Source organism: Sus scrofa, chromosome 1, assembly GCF_054392235.1.
Source record: "Sus scrofa isolate SSC_HxYL_T2T_F1_AM1 chromosome 1, Sscrofa_HxYL_maternal_Yorkshire_Landrace_v2.0, whole genome shotgun sequence".
NCBI lineage: Eukaryota > Metazoa > Chordata > Mammalia > Artiodactyla > Suidae > Sus > Sus scrofa.
Genome location: NC_139383.1, coordinates 263,148,453 through 263,164,907, shown reverse-complemented (window position 1 = coordinate 263,164,907; position 16,455 = coordinate 263,148,453). Strand labels below are relative to the sequence as shown.

General features: G+C 39.4%; 1 protein-coding gene across 8 annotated transcripts in view; it reads left to right on the top strand.

The window, feature by feature from the left end:
* Nucleotides 1-16,455, top strand: part of ECPAS (Ecm29 proteasome adaptor and scaffold) — a 103,243-nt gene that overhangs the window by 17,028 nt on the left and 69,760 nt on the right. For 7 of the 8 annotated variants that reach the window (XM_084991899.1, XM_021067464.2, XM_021067473.2 and 4 more), the window contains one exon: nt 6,031-6,161. Coding sequence is in view for 5 of the 8 variants with exons in the window: in XM_021067464.2 (XP_020923123.2) it covers nt 6,031-6,161 (131 nt within the window). In the remaining 3 variants the exon portion in view is untranslated. Of the gene's footprint in view, nt 1-2,098; nt 2,312-6,030; nt 6,162-16,455 lie in introns of all 8 variants that reach the window. The other variant, XM_021067458.2, reaches the window with a different exon arrangement.

Sequence of the window (16,455 nt, the reverse complement as noted above, 5' to 3'; positions counted from 1 at the left end):
TCACTCTTGGTATTGTATATTCTGTGGGTTTGGACAAATGTATAGTGATGTGTATCTATTATTGTAATGTCATTCAGAGTATTTTCCAGTGTTTTCAGTGCCCTGCAAATCCTCTGTACTCTTCATATTCATCCCTCGCTCTCCCTTCCCTGCTGATAACTGCTCATCTTTTTACTGTCTCCATAGTTAGGCCTTTTCCGGAATGTTACATGGTTAGAATCATATAGCATATGGCCTTTTCAGATTGGCCTTTTTCGCTTGGTGATATGCCTTTAAGTTTCTTCCATGTCTTTTCATGGTATCAAAGCTCATTTCTTTTCAGTGCTGAGTAATATTCCATTGTCTCTTTGACCAGTTCATTTATCCATTCACCTACTGAAGGACCTCTTGATTGCTTCCAAGTGTTGGGAGTTATGAATAAAGCTGCTGTAAACATCCATGTGCAGGCCTTTGTGTGGACATAAGTTTTCAACTCCTTTGGGTAAATACCAAGGAGTGCAACTGTTGGATTCTATAGTAAAAGTATGGCTGTCTTCCAAAGCAGCTGTACCATTTTGCATTCCTATCAGTAAACGTTCTTATTTTTGTTCTTCCATATCCTTTAAGGCTCCTTTCAAGTTTTAAAATTCTGTGATTTAAATTCCTTTCTTTAGCCTTGAAGCATGGATTGTTTTAAAAAAATTTGCTCTGTGTGTTTTTTTTTTTTCTAAAAAGAATGGTATTTGTACAGAAAGATGCTTAAAAAGTACATGAAAGTACAAAGAAGAAAAGTTGCTGATATACATGTTCTCCTTTTCATATTGTATCAGAAAACAAAATTATGATGATGCATATGTTCTTTTTAACATAATGAAATATATCAAGTGTAAAGTATTGAGGGGAGTTCCTGTTGTGACTCAGCGGTTAACGAAATCGACTAGTATCTATGAGGACGTGGTTTTGATCCCTGGCCTCGCTCAGTGGGTTGGGGATCCCGGATTGCCCTGAGCTGTGGTGTAGGTCAAAGACAAGGCTTGGGTCCCTTGTTGCTTTGGCTGTGGTGTATGTGGGTGGCTACAGCTCCAGTTCGACCCCTAGTCTGGGAACCTCCATATGCTGAGGGTGCAGCGCTAAAAAAAAAAAAAAAAAGAAAAAACAAAGAAAAGTATAGAGAATAATCTTAGGAACACTTATGTATGTCCTACTTATCTTTGTCAGAGCTCTACATTTTTTGCTATAAGCTACAGGTTGTTTTTTTTTTTTTTTTTTTTTTTTTTTTTTTTTTAAGAAATAAACGTTACTGATAGAATTCAAGCTCCCTGTGTTATTTACCCTTTACAAATTTTCCTTTTCTTTCCTTTTTTTTCTCTCTTCTCTCTTCCTTTTCTTCTTCTCTCTTACCTCCTTGCCCAGGGGTTGACATTCCTGTGCTGTATGTATCATAAGCCATATATATATATATATATATATATATATATATATACACATATACACATATATATATGTATGTGTGTGTGTATGTATATATATATTTATAGCATTTAAGAAAATTTGACATAAGTCCAACCGTAGTGTACATGTTCTTCTGCAACTTGCTTTCTTTGATCTTAGTTTTTAAGATATTGTCATGTTGGTCCTTGTGACATGTGGCTCTTGCTTATTTTCATTGCTCTATGACCCTGCCACATTTTTTCTTTCTTTCTTCCTTCCTTCCTTTCCTTTTTTTTTTTTTTTTTTGGTCTTTTTAGGGCTGTACCCACGGCATATGGAAGTTCCCACAGTCTAGGGGTCAAATTGGATCCACAGCTGCTGACCTATGCCACAGCCACAGCAATGCAGGATCTGAGCTCTGTCTGTCTGTGACCTACACTGCAGCTCACAGCAACGCCAGATCCTCAACCCACTGAATGAGGCCAGGGATCGAACCTGAAACCTCATGGTTACTAGTCAGATTCATGTCCCCTGCACCACGACGGGAACGCCCCTGCCATATTTTCTTTTCGGTTTTCCTGTCGACTGACATTTAGATTGTTCTCCTCCCCCCGCCCCCCCGTCTTCTCCCCCCACTTTTTTGCCTTTTCTGATCCTGTGGCTATTAACAGTTTGTTTTTTTTTACAGGTTTTATAGGTGCTTTGTGTTGTCTTTCCCTGGGAATTTTTCTCCAGTACAGTGATTTACCACGTGTAGTCTGAGGACCGGGGAATTATTTCTTGCAAGTAGAAAACTTAACGGCAGAGTAACTCTAAAGTAATGTTAATTGTACCTCAGATACTTTTGTGATGACCTGGAGGATGTCAGTTGCTACAGCTAAATACTGCGTCTTTGTGAAAGGTGAACTTGAGTTTTAGATCCTCTTGAATTTTCAGCACTTTCAGTTATATCCCGTCTTGTTTCACAATAGATAGGTTTTGGAGGAAAAGGCCTGATTTGGATTGTCACTTTCACAGACTCAGTTCCAAGGGTTGAGGTTGGTAAAAGCACAGGGTTCACATTCCTTCCTGTGCCTCCAACAGCAGGATTCAGGCACCACACTGTTGCTAAATCTTGGTGTATTTTGCTAACTTTGATAGGCAGAACAATTTAGTGGTTGATTGTATCTGTACTTTTATTTACACTTCTTTTAGTAAAGTTCGAGCATGCCCGATGATTATTTATTTAAAGTATTGATGTGTCTCTCAGGATGACTCAGCAGTGTTACATTGATCCTCTCAGAGGGTGTAGAGGCTTGGCCGCCTCCTCGCGTGTGCTCCGTGTGCTTGCTGCGGACCCCCTGGGATGCTCGGTGCCCTTTCTTTCCTTTCCCATGTTCCCATCATAACTACTTTCGCTGTGTTGAGAATGTTCTATTTTCCTTTCTAGTAAAGGAGAGTGGGAAGTGACAGGTGTTGTGCTTCAGACACGTAGGAAGCGCCCAAGTGATTGTATGAAAAATGAAAGGGACCAGATATCACTTGTTTTTTCAGCCTTTGGCACAACAGATTCTCCAGGTCCGTTAGTCATGAACAATTTAGCTTCCTGCTTTCTTCCACAGGACAGATCTTCTAAGCTTCTGGAGCTAAGATCTGTAGGCAGTTTCCACTGCCTGAGATCTATAAGGGGCTAGGGTGGAGACGCCTCACCTGTAACTTCCAAGCTGTGGTGGGTTGAATTCACTGTTCCTAAGAGCTCCTTTTATAGCAGCATTAGAAACATTTGGTTTGGTAATCTCACAGCGGCAGCCTTCCTGCCTCGCCTCCCTCCCTTCCTTCCTTATTCTTTTCTTCCTTTATTGTTAATTTTCAAACCTAACTTGAGGCTTTATTTGGGTTTCACCAGTTTCCCATTAATGTCCTCTTTCTGTTCCAGGATCCGGTCCAGGGCACCACAGTGGGTTTTGTTGTCGTGTTTCCCCAGACTCCTGGTCTGTGACAGTTTCTTAGTCTTTCTTTGTTTCTTGGGATCTTGACAATCCTGAGCAGCGCCGGCCAGGTATCCTGTAGAATGTATTTTAGTTTGCTGTTTTTGTTTGTTTTACTCATGATTCAAGGGTGATTATAAGTTTTTGGAAGGAATCCAACAGAGGTGAAAGGCCCTTCTTGTCCCATTCGGAATCATGATACCCACGTGACGATCCCTGATGATAAAACTTTCGTCACTTGGTCAAGGTGGTATTTACCAGGTTTCACTGCTGAGAAGTTAACATTTCCCTTTCCCTTTTCTCTTCTTTGGAAGCAGTCGCTAAATCTGGTCTGCCCTGAAGGGGTGGGTAGAGGCAGGAATTAAGCTCTACCTCCTGGAGAGGAAGTATCTACATCTAACATTTGGAATTCTTTAAGAAAAGCTTGTCTCTTTTCGCCAGTGCATTTAATCGTTTAATCATTTATTTATATCATGGAGTCATGTCGATTTATTTTATGCTTTGGGTTAGAATCCAGTATTATGTTATTAATTTCCTTCCTCAGATTTGTTCCAGCCTTGGCCATAATGGAGCTTTCAGGGTGGTTCCTGTATCCCTTTGACTTACTCCAGGCCCCATTTCTTTTCTGGCGCTGCAGGATGCTTCAGGTTCATCTTGCTATTTCCCTGCTGCACCCCTAGGGTCAGCCATTTCTCCAAGAGTCTGGTTCCTGTTACTGGAGAATGAGGTTTACAAAGCAAGGTCTGGGTGCTGGATGTGATTGTTGCTTCTAGGTTGTGACCAGGCTGTCATCACTAGATTCCCTCTGGTGATACTTATCTATATATTTGTATCTGTGTGTGTGTGTGTGTGTGTGTGTGTGTGTGTGTATCTGTCTTCCTTTTAAAGTTATTGTGGGAATTTCAAGCATATACAAAAGTGCAATTCTCAGTATCTAGCATGTGGCTTGAACAGTTATCAACTAGTGACCAGTCTTGGTTTCATTCATACAGCCCCTCCATATTCCTTACCCCAGCACCCCCAATTATTTATTTACTTTTAATTGAGTACCTAAAGGAGGCCATGAATTTATTTTTATTTTTGAAATAATTATATGTATTTAAGGTGTACAACATGGCAATTTGATATGCCTATACTTAATGAAATGATTACTTCATTAGGCTTGTTAACATGTCTTTTTCTCACAGTTGTCTTTTTTTGTGTGTGAGGAGAACATCTGAAATTTACTTCTCAAGCAGATTTCTGGTACACCTCTGATTATATGATATAAATCTAAGGAACTGTGTTATTTCACTTGTGGATATTTAAGTCTTTATCTCTGAAAAAGGACTTTTAAAAATTTTCTGCTTTCTATTTTTATTTTATTTAAGATTTTTATTTTTTATTATAGTTGATTTACAGTGTTCTGTCAATTTCTGCTGTGCAGCAAAGTGACCCAGTCATTCATATATATATATACACACACACATTCTTTTTCTCACATTATCCTCCATCATGTTCCTTCACAAGTGACTAGATCTAGTTCCCTGTGCTCTATAGCAGGATCTCATTGCTTATCCACTCCAAATGCAATAGTTTGCATCTACTAACCCCAAACTGCCAGTCCATCCCACTCCCTCCTCCTTCCCCTTGGCACACAAATCTGTTCTCTATGTCCATGAGTTTGTTTCTTTTGTGTAGATAGGTTCATTTGTGCCATATATTAGATTCCAGATATAAGTGGTATCACATGGTATTTGTCTTTCTCTGTTTTTAAATAAATTTTAAAGTTGAGGTATAATAGAACCAGTAGAAATTATGGTAGTGTAGAGCTTGTGAATTTTTATAAATGTATGTATCTGTGTAATCATCACTCAGATTGAGATATAGGACATTTCCAACCCCTTTGGAAACTCCCTATTCATTACTGATACTTTTTGTAAGAATCTTTAAAAAACAAACATAACCAAAATACCATTATAACACCTACAAAATTAACAGTAATTTAAAAAAATCAAATATTCAGTCATATGCCTTTGGTAGGTTCCCCTCTCACCTCTGTCGCATCTCCTCCCCTGCAGTGTATTGGTTGGGTTTCTTATTCTCCAGTTTATCACAACCTGGCTTTTGCCGAGAGCATTCCCATGGTGCTATCATGTTTCTCTCTCAGTGGCTTTCTTGGTGGAAATTTGTCTCACGGTCTGGTTAGCTAATCCCAGCGGTAGTGGGCAGTGATTCTGCCTTTGGAGAACTTCATTAGTAAGATGGTTTCACCAAAGATGTCTTATCCCTGGTATCTGATTATAGTTCTCCTGCCTCGCTCTGCTAGTGAGGTCTAAAAGATTTCTTCAAAACCTTGTGTCTTTCCTAGTGTCCAAATCCTTTAGAAAAGCCAAGTAACTTCGTATGTAGGAGAGAGATTTGCTGTTCTTGGCTTTGTTTTCTTCTCGTCTAGAGATTCAATGACCAGGACAAGTGTTAAGACAGTATAATTAGCTAGTAAACCTTTTTAGTGTTGTTTCAGAGCTGTGCCAAAAGCATCTGCATACAGAGCTAGCTTTAAAGTTCTGACTGAAGGATCTGCAGTATAGAAAAAAGGATTAAACTGTAAAAGTAATTAGTGTTGGTTGTGTTTGATCTGCTAAATTCTCCTTTTTTTCCTTCTGTATTTTAGATCAGCTTGAACGGGTCTTTTTACGACTTGGCCATGCTGAAACAGATGAACAGTTACAGAATATTATATCTAAATTCCTTCCTCCTGTTTTGCTCAAGCTGTCCAGCACCCAAGAAGGAGTACGCAAAAAGGTAAGCATGCTGGGACAGTTGGGGGAATTAAATGGTGAATACGTGGATATATTTTATCAAGTGAATTTTCTCTTCCCATTATCAAAATATAGTTTCACTGGTCCCAGTTTTAAGGCCTTTAAAAATGGAGAGTAAGTCCAGGACCAGCTCCCATGATTTAAAAGTACCTTGTATGCTTAGCACAGCTGCATTTAGCACCAACTGTACACTTGGCACCAGTATTAGATGATGTAATTGGGATAATTATTCTGGAATATATGGAGGCTTGTTCGTGCCCTTGATTCCAATACGAAAGTCAAGTGGTAATGGGGCAAGAATATTCTTTAATCATTGGCCGACTGTGAATATAAATTTAGTTAAAAGTAAGCAAAAGAAATGTTTTTAAAAGCAAGCTACTGTTGTACAGCTCTTGTTTTAGGTTTTTGTAAAGTACTGTTACTAAAAGTTGGATAATTGTTACATCAAGATTTTCTTTTCTAACCTAATGTTCTCCATGGAACATTTGGCTCCTTCATTTTTAAAATGGTTCATAGTCTTCCACTGTATTTATACTAGACCTTGGGGTTTTTGAGCTGTCATCAAGTTTCTTCCCTTGGGCCACACTAATTGACTGGCAGTGGCTTCCTGGAGGTCTGCCCGGAGAGGGATTCTGAGGCCCGATTTGAGTTCAGTGGAAAAAGAGTATCTTAGAAGAGTGTCTGTTATGTTTGTAGGAAGGAATAGGACATTCTTGTCATACATATGACATGCCTGCTGTTAATACTGCTTTGCTGAGATAGGTATGTGTTCAATGATGTCATTCTCCCATTTAAAACTCTTCTATTGCCTTCTCTTACCCTTGGAATAGCGAGGTATAAAAGGCCCTTCATGAGTTGGTCTCTGTTTTCTTATTTAGCTTCATCAATCTCATCATTCATTTGATGAATATTTACTGAGTACCTTGTATATGCCAGGAGTTAAGGATATGTTGGTGAAGAAAGAAACATCTACTTGGGGAGATAAGTATTAACAATTAGGCAAACAGTGAACAGTTATAATTATAAATGCTAATAGGGAAAAGAATTCTATGAAAGAATATGTACAGGGACTTGATTTAAATTAAGTGTGGGATGTAAGGGAGGCCTCTCTGGTTGTAGGAAGTAGTCAGGCAGAGAGATGGGGAGACCACTCGAGGCAGAGAAGGCCTTGTGCAGAGACGCTGAGTTGCAGTGGAGTGTAAAGCCTTCAGGGAGCTAAAGAAGGCCACAGTGATGCAGCCAGTGCACCAGAGGACGGATGACCGGAGGTCAAGCCTGGGGATTCCAGTGGCAGCCACTTGAAGGGGTATTGGGGGTAATGACACAGTCACTCTGGCTGCTGGGTGGAGGAAGACTTGGAGTGGAGACCAGGAGAGTAGACAGAAGGAAGTTTTTGCATTAGTTCAGATTTCTAGGCTATTTTCAGTAGATGGTTCCCCCCCCCCCCTTTTTTTTTTAACTTATTAGGGTTTTAGTATTTCCTTGTATTTTATCTTTTTGTAGAAAAGCATTCATCTCTAACCATCTGCTTTAAATGTTTGGTAATATAATTTACTTCTATCATATTTTTCTTTTATAATGATTTTTATTTTTTCCATTATAGCTGATTTACAGTGTTCTGTCAATTTTCTACTGCACAGCAAGATGACCTGGTCACACATACACTATCATAGTATTCTTAATATTCCATTAACCATTCAAGTGGAGAAATTCTGTTGTTTCTACTTTATTATTACTGCCAAAGGTTTACTTTTTTTATGGGGCATTTTAAAAGGAAAAACAGCTTTTAGATTAATTTTCCTTTTTAAAGTGTATTTTTCTTTCATTTGTATCCAAATTATTTCTTTTTTTTTTTTTTTTTTTTTTGTCTTTTTGCTATTTCTGGGGCCGCTCCTGCGGCATATGGAGATTCCCAGGCTAGGGGTTGAATCGGAGCTGTAGCCACCAGCCTACGCCAGAGCCACAGCAACGTGGGATCCGAGCCGCGTCTGCAACCTACACCACAGCTCACGGCAACGCCGGATCGTTAACCCACTGAGCAAGGGCAGGGACCGAACCCGCAACCTCATGGTTCCTAGTCGGATTCGTTAACCACTGTGCCACGATGGGAACTCCCAAATTATTTCTTATCTTGTTTTCCTTTGATAGGTTTTTCTCATGCAGGATTTCCATTTGTATAAAAACACATAGAGAACAGACTTGTGGTTGCCAAGGGGGAGGGGGAGGGAGTGGGATGGACTGGGAGTTTGGGGTTAGTAGATGCAAACTATTACATTTAGAATGGATAAACAGTAAGGTTCTGTATAGCACAGGGAAATATATCCAGTCTCCTGGGATAGACCATGATGAAAAATAAAATTTAAAAAAATGTATAAATATGTATGACTGAGTCACTTTGCTGTACAGCAGAAATCACATTATAAATCAACTATGTTTAATAAAAAATTTCTGTTCGTATAGTAATGGTAGAGATTATTATGTGTCAAGAAAAGTGCTAATCACTTAAAAATCTTCCTAAGGTTATATGAGGTGTAGAATATTTTCTCATTTTATAGATGAAGCTGAGGCTTGGAATGATTAAATAACTTGTTTAAGGGCAGATGGTAAGTGGTTGAGGCAGGATTTGAACCCAGGGCTCTACAACCTAAAAGTGTAAGTAAGCCCTGCCAGCCATCAAGGTAAATGGTTTGTTCTTTAATTGTATTTTTTTAAAAAAAAACAACCAAAAATGACTTTAGTTTATGGATTTCTCTTTGATTACTATTTTGGTTACAGTCCATAGTTATATTAATGAGCCATATTAGTTGTTTTTTTTTTTTTGACTGAATAATTAGTTTATAAGAACTTTTTTTTAGTTTCAAAATAGTGTAAAATTTGCCTGGTTTTACTACATGTTTTTAGTCTTTTAAAATATACTTTTCTTGGAGTTCCCATCCTGGCTCAGTGGTTAACGAATCTGACTAGGAACCATGAGGTTCTGGGTTCGATCCCTGGCCTCGCTCAGTGGGTTAAGGATCAGGCGTTGCCGTGAACTGTGGTGTAGGTCACAGATGTGGCTTGGATCCCATGTTGCTGTGGCTCTGGTGTAGGCCAGCGGCTACAGCTCCGATTCAACCCCTAGCCTGAGAACCTCCATATGCTGCCTGTGCGGCCCTAAAAAAAGAAAAAGTATACAACTTTTTTTTTTTTTTTTTTAAACAGCCGTACCTGTGGCATATGTTCCTGGGCTAAGGGTCGAATTGAAGCTTTGGCTGCAGCTCACACCACAGCCATGGCAACGCCAGATATGAGGCGCATTGCCAGATCCTTAACCCATTGAGCGCATCGTACCTGCATCCTCATGGAAATGTCAGGTCCTTAACCTGCCAAGCCACAGTGGGAACTCCAAGAAGCTTTATACTGAATAGCAAATGACTTTGTTGCCTTGGTATTGCTTAAATTGTTACACAAGGAATTTCATAAGGGGGTGTCTTAATTATACAAAAAAAGTATAGATATAATCTTTAAAAATTTTTATTGACGTATAGTTGATTTACAATGTTTAGTTAATTTCTGCTGTACAGCAGAGTGGTTTGGTTATATATATTCTTTTTCTTTTTTTTTTAAAGTACTATTTTATTTGTATTTATTTATTTATTTGGTCTTTTTTTGCCTTTTCTTGGGCTGCTCCCGCGGCATATGGAGGTTCCCAGGCTAGGGGTCAAATCGGAGCTGTAGCTGCCGGCCTACACCAGAGCCACAGCAACACGGGATCGGAGCCGCGTCTGCGACCTACACCACAGCTCACGGCAACGCTGGATCCTTAACCCACTGAGCAAGGCCAGGGATCCAACCCACAACCTCATGGTTCCTAGTCAGATTCATTAACCACTGCTCCACGACGGGAACTCCCTGTATTCTTTTTCATCCTCTTTTCCATTTTGGCTTAATTACAAGATATTGAATAGAGTTCCCTGTGCTGTATGGTAGGACCTTGTTGTTTATCCATCCTATGTATATATATACTAGTTTGCCTCTGCTAATCCGAAGTTACCAATACTTTCCTCTCTTACCCCCTACCTCCCTGCCCCCGCAACTACAAGTCTGTTCTCTGTATCTGGGAGTCTGTTTTTGTTTTGTAGATATGTTCGTTTGTGCCATTTTTTATTTATTCACTGGCTGTGCCCAGAGCATGCGAAAGTTCCCAGGTCAGGGACTGAACCCATGCCATAGCAACTACCTGAGCCACAGCAGTGACAACACCGAGTCCTTAACCTGCTGAGCTTCCAGGGAACTCTCATGTGTCATATTTTAGATTACATGTATAAGTGATATCATATAATATTTATCTTTGTCTGACTTACTTTGCTTAGTATAATCATCTCCAGGTCCATCCATGTTGCTGCAAATGGCATTATTTCATTCTTTTTAATGGCTAATACTTGATTGTATATCTATACCACATTTTTCTCTATCTATTCATCTGTTGAAGGACATTTAGCTTGTTTCCTAAAGATTATTTCTGAGTTTTTTTTTTTTTTTTTTTTTTTTTTTTTTTTTGGGCTGCACCTGCAACACATGGAAGTTCCCAGACTAGGGGTTGAAGCAGAGCTGCATCTGTTGGCCTACACCACAGCCACAGCAACATGGGATCCAAGCCTTATCTGCAGCCTACACCACAGCTCATGGCAACGCCAGATCCCCAACCCATTGAGCAAGGCTAGGGGTCAAACCTTCATCTTCATGGATACTAGTCAGATTTGTTTCTGCCACACCACAACGGGAACTCCCTGACACTTTATTTCATAAAAACTACTCATAGGATTGAAAAAAAATACTTCCTCTTGGTGGAATATGGGAGCTCCGAGTATGGTAAGGCCACTCAGCACTGTGCTTTTATTTCTTGAGAACCCTGTCTTCCAGTCCTGTTGTACATTGGTAATGAATTACAGTCTACTGCTGTTGTAGTTTTTCTGATTTGCCTTTTAATTTTATTAATTTCACCTTGATGTGTTTTGATGCACAAGTTTAAGATCTTGTCTTAGTAATTGTAATATAGTACATACTTTTTCTTTTTTTCTTTCTTTTTTTGCCTTTTTTTTTTTTTTTTTTGTCTTTTGTCTCTCTTTTTTGTTGTTGTTGTTGTTGTTGCTATTTCTTGGGCCGCTCCCGCGGCATATGGAGGTTCCCAGGCTAGGGGCTGAATCGGAGCTGTAGCCACCGGCCTACACCAGAGCCACAGCAACGCGGGATCCGAGCCGCGTCTGCAACCTACACCACAGGTCACGGCAACGCCGGATCGTTAACCCACTGAGCAAGGGCAGGGACCGAACCCGCAACCTCATGGTTCCTAGTCGGATTCGTTAACCACTGCGCCACGATGGGAACTCCTCTTTTTTTGCTTTTAAGGGCTGCACTTGCAGCATATGAAAGTTCCCAGGCTAGGGGTTGAATCAGAGCTGTAGCTGCTGGCCTACACCACAGACACAGCAACTCGGAATCCGAACTGCCAGTCTGCTCAGAATCCACCGCAGCTTGCAGCAATGCTGGATCCTTAACCCACTGAGTGAGGCCAGGGATCAAACTCTCATCCTCATGGATACTAGTTGGGATTTTAACCCACTGAGCTACAGCAGGAACTGCTACATATTTTTCTTATATTTTAAATCCCATTTTAAGATTTTTTTCTACATCACCTGCTTTGTCAGAGATTAGTATTATAACCAGTGTGTTTTCCTTCACTGTAAGTTTGATTGATGAATGTTTATCCCAGTCAAAAGTTTTAACCTTACTTACTTTGGCTCCATTTCTTCATCAATGTAATTGAGATGTCACTTTTTTAAAATTGAGAGATGTCACCTGTTTTTTTGTTTTGTTTTGTTTTCTGTTTTTAATGGCCGCATCCACAGCATGTGGAAGTTCCCAGGCCAGGGACTGAATCTGAGCCACAGCTGCAGCTGCAGCATTGCTGGATCCTTTAACCCACTGCACCAGGCTGGGGATCAAAACTGTGCTTTGGCAGCAACCTGAGCTGCTGCAGTTGGATTGTTTTTTTTTTTTTTTTTTTTTTCTTTTGGCCACCCCAGTGCATATGGAGTTCCCAGGCCAGGGAACAGATTTGAGCCACAGTTGCAACCTACCAGTGCTCCAGAGACTCAGCTGATCCCATTTTGCCGCAGCGGGAACTCTGGATGTCACTTGTTTTTGAAGTGTGATTGGAAGGCACATTTACATAAATTTTTATGATTAATAGTCTGTTTCATCACTTGATCTATTCTCATTCTCTCCATGTCTCCGCCCACCCTTCCTTTCTCTCCTTCCTGCCACATGTTTTCTGTTTAGGACTTTGATAACCTGTATTCCGTTTTAATATAATGATTAATCAAGTAGTCTTATCCACATTATTAGTCATTAAGTATCTGAGTATACAAAATGTTTTACTCAGTTACCAGCAATACACTATTTTATCTTGTTCAGATTTCTTCTCTCTTCCCTTCCCCTTCTATTTCTTACTTCTTTAGGAAGCACTGAGGATCTGTGTTTGGTTGGATCCTCTGCGAAATTTTAAACCACATACTGTTGTTAGAATTCTAAGTGATAGCCACTTTCTTTCTTCATTTTTCTTATTTCTTGTTCTGTCACTGCCTCCCCACTCCTCATCGTGTCCTCCAAGGTTTTTTCAATAAAAAATACGTGTTAAAGATCTTTTCCAAAGAAGGCCCAGCCTCTTTTCAAGCCATAGAATTCTGGAAAAAAAAATCTCATATTTATAGTTCTCTGTGCAGTATGTCACTTTTGGGGAAATTTGCAAAAGGGCTTTTGGTGCTTGTTCTGTAGAAATTACCCCTCGATTTTCCTGTCATATTTCAAATAATGCTGACTTTGATCTATAGGTGAACTTTTCTAACCATTTTACAAAAAGCTTGAAGGATATAGATGAAAATACATTTACTTTGAGTGATGAAGTGGTACAGGTGATTTTTTAAAAAACAACTTTGAATCCTGTGGAATATTATGCAACTACTGCAGAGAATAAGTTAATTCTAAATTAAGAAGTGTCTATATTTTTAAGTGGAAACACTGTGGACTTATGCTAATGTGAATGATGTATAGCTCATTTTTGTAAAAAGTAATAAACAAGGAAAATCTAAAGATGTAAATATGTTTGCAGAAATTTTTGTGGATACAGAGAAAGATGTGAGGATAAACACCAAACTGTTCCTATTGATGTCTTCAAGGGGCAGTGAATGGACTAGGGAGAAGGGATAGTTAGAATCAATGTATCTGTCATATTAGAATTTTGAAAAGCAACAAGATAGAATAAGATAATAAAGTCATAATCATAGTGAACTCGTCTATTTATTTTATGTTATAAAATACTTTTTTGTGTACCTATCAAATTTCTGTTGGTAAAGGGGTTTTATTACATAAGTTTGAAAACTTCTGCAGTGAGGGGAAAGAGATCTAACAGCTGGGACACCTGTTGACATTTCATTTAGTCCTCCCAGTAGCCTGTGAAATGTTATCGTTTGATTTCTGCATGGGGGGGAAGTCATTCTGAAAGTAATAATAGCACAAAGCATTAAATGCTTCTTTGGGCATTGTCGCAGTTCATCACAACTCAGTTAACAACTCTATGGGGTGTAGGTGTTCATGTTATTCCCATTTTATGAATAAAAAAATGAGGCTCAGAAAAGTTGAGTAATTCACTTTGTGTCACATGACGAACAAGGGATTTTACAAATGAGATGTTGTTCCGAAACTCAATGATTTCTACCAGGCTTTACCTCCATGTGGTGACAGACATGTTCATTCTTTAGCTTATGTATGAAGGTGAATTCAGTGCAGGAAGGGTCAGTGAATGAAAGTTGAATATAGAGAATGACTGAAAGTCAAGTTCCTGAGTTCCCTGGTGGCCTAGCGGTTAAGGCCTGCTGTGGTTCAGGTCACTGCTGTGGTGTGGATTTGATTTCTGGTCAGGGAACTGCCACGTGCTGTGGTTGTGGCCAAAAGAAAAGGAATGACCAGAAGCAATGGCATAATTTTGCTTGTATGTTATTTTGACTCCCAGGTAGCAGAGGCTTGATGTTATTTATGTTACCCTTTTATTTGTTCCAAAGTATAGATACTTGGTCAGACTTTCATGATTTGTACAGTCATGTACTCAGGCTAAACCTCTTGTAAATAGGATGAATATAATAATTGCAGTTTGGGTTATTATATAATTGTTAATAAAACAAAGGATATGGATATTGATCATGAATCTAGAATTGTGGGCAGTTACAAATATTAGGCCTTTTTCTTTTTCTACCGTATGAAAGCACAGAATTTCTTAATGAAAGCTTATGTATAAATAACTTCAGTATGTAAAATTTTATTGTCAATGGAACTAGGAATTAATTTTGCATTGACTTGACTTTCAGTTATGTAATTTTAGGGTTCCTGACTGTCAGTTTCATAATGTATGTTAGGCTTAACAAGGATACCTGTCACGTAGCTGGTAATTTGTGGATAAATTGGGTGAAAGAGAAATAAGTTTTAGATTGCTACTGACATATCATTAGAGTATGTTTCCTATTTTAAGGAAAATGAGATACGTTATGTAGAAATCTGTTTTACCGCAAACGTATATTCAGCTTTCTTAGAAGAGCTCCACATTAAAGACTAACCATATGAGGTATTGACCAGGGTGTGGAGCAGCTGGAGCTCTCACATTCCTGGTAGCAGTGTAAATCAGTATAATCACTTTGGAAAACTGTTCAAAATATTCTCAGGCTTATCATATGTATACTGCATAACCAGACATTTCCAATTCTGGGCTTATATACAGTAGAAGTGTGTATACATGTGCACCAAAAGGCCTTGCTAAGAATGTCCATAGCATTATTTATAATGGCCCAAACTGGAAATAATCTAATGTCTATCATGATATAGGAGAATGGGTAAATTCTTTTTTTTTTTTTTTCCTGCTAGAGCAGTGAGAGTGGACTACTACTATGAACAACAACTTGGATGAATTATCAAATGTAATGTAGAATGAAAGACAAGGTTCATCCTATTTTCTCTAGTTATGTAAATTTAAGGATGGTGGTGGAATTCAGGAACAGGGCTGAGTGCGGTACAGGGCTTTTGTGCTTCTGGTGGTTACAAAGGTGTGTTTACTTTGTGAAAATTTATTAAGCCATACACTCTCAATTTTGTACTTTGGCTGTATATGCTACTTCAATTAAAATGTTTGATGAGCATGGAGTTCCCATCGTGGTGCAGTGGTTAGCGAATCCGACTAGGAACCACGAGGTTGCGGGTTCGGTCCCTGCCCTTGCTCAGTGGGTTAACGATCTGGCGTTGCCGTGAGCTGTGGTGTGGGTTGCAGACGTGGCTCGGATCCTGCGTTGCTGTGGCTCTGGTGTAGGCTGGCGGCTACAGCTCCGATTCGACCCCTAGCCTGGGAACCTCCATATGCCGTGGGAGCGGCCCAAAGAAATGGCAAAAAGACAAAAAAAAAAAAAAAAATGTTTGATGAGCAAATGAGGATAAATAAATGAAGAATAAGGACAACTGATGGGGATAAAATTCTATACCACTGGAGGCTGGTTCTTCTTTAGACATATGGACAGAGGTTAACAGTTATATATTTAGCCAGGGGAAAGAGTGGTTCAGCTGATTTCTTGTTTTTTTAATGGGCTTATAGAGGATTGCAGGCAATGGATAACTAAATATAGGAAATGAATCACTATTTATGGTGATAATGTTGCTAGAAGAAAATTAAGTAGTTTATATAAATTTTTTTAAGTCGTCCTAAAAAAGGGCATGATTGACAGTCACCATCAATAATGATTTCTCATAGGGTCCTTCTAGGGATCAGCCTAGATGAGATCACAGAAGAGGGTCGTTTCTTTTAGCCTGGCTTCTCCTGACTCTTCTCCTTGTCTTCCAGCTAAATCATGGATCTGGATAGGCAGGCGGTTGGATGAGGTATTCGTGGTAAGGCAAGTTTCTAGGTCTTTGTTAAGGATTATCAGGGGTCCCAAGGATGTCTCACAGTGACAGACGCTTTGGATAAATTGAGCTCAACTGTCAGTGTCTGATAAGGTTAAAAATATGGATCCTGGAGTCAGTCTTAACTATGCCATGTGCTGACACAGTAAGTGGGACAAGTTACTTCACCTCCTGAGCCTCTGCTTCCTCACAGGCAGTGTGGGTAGTAACACTAAACGCAGATGAGATAAAGAATGTAAAGTGCTTTTGGGCATGGAAACTGCTTGATAAATGTCAGCTGCCTTATGATTATTATTATC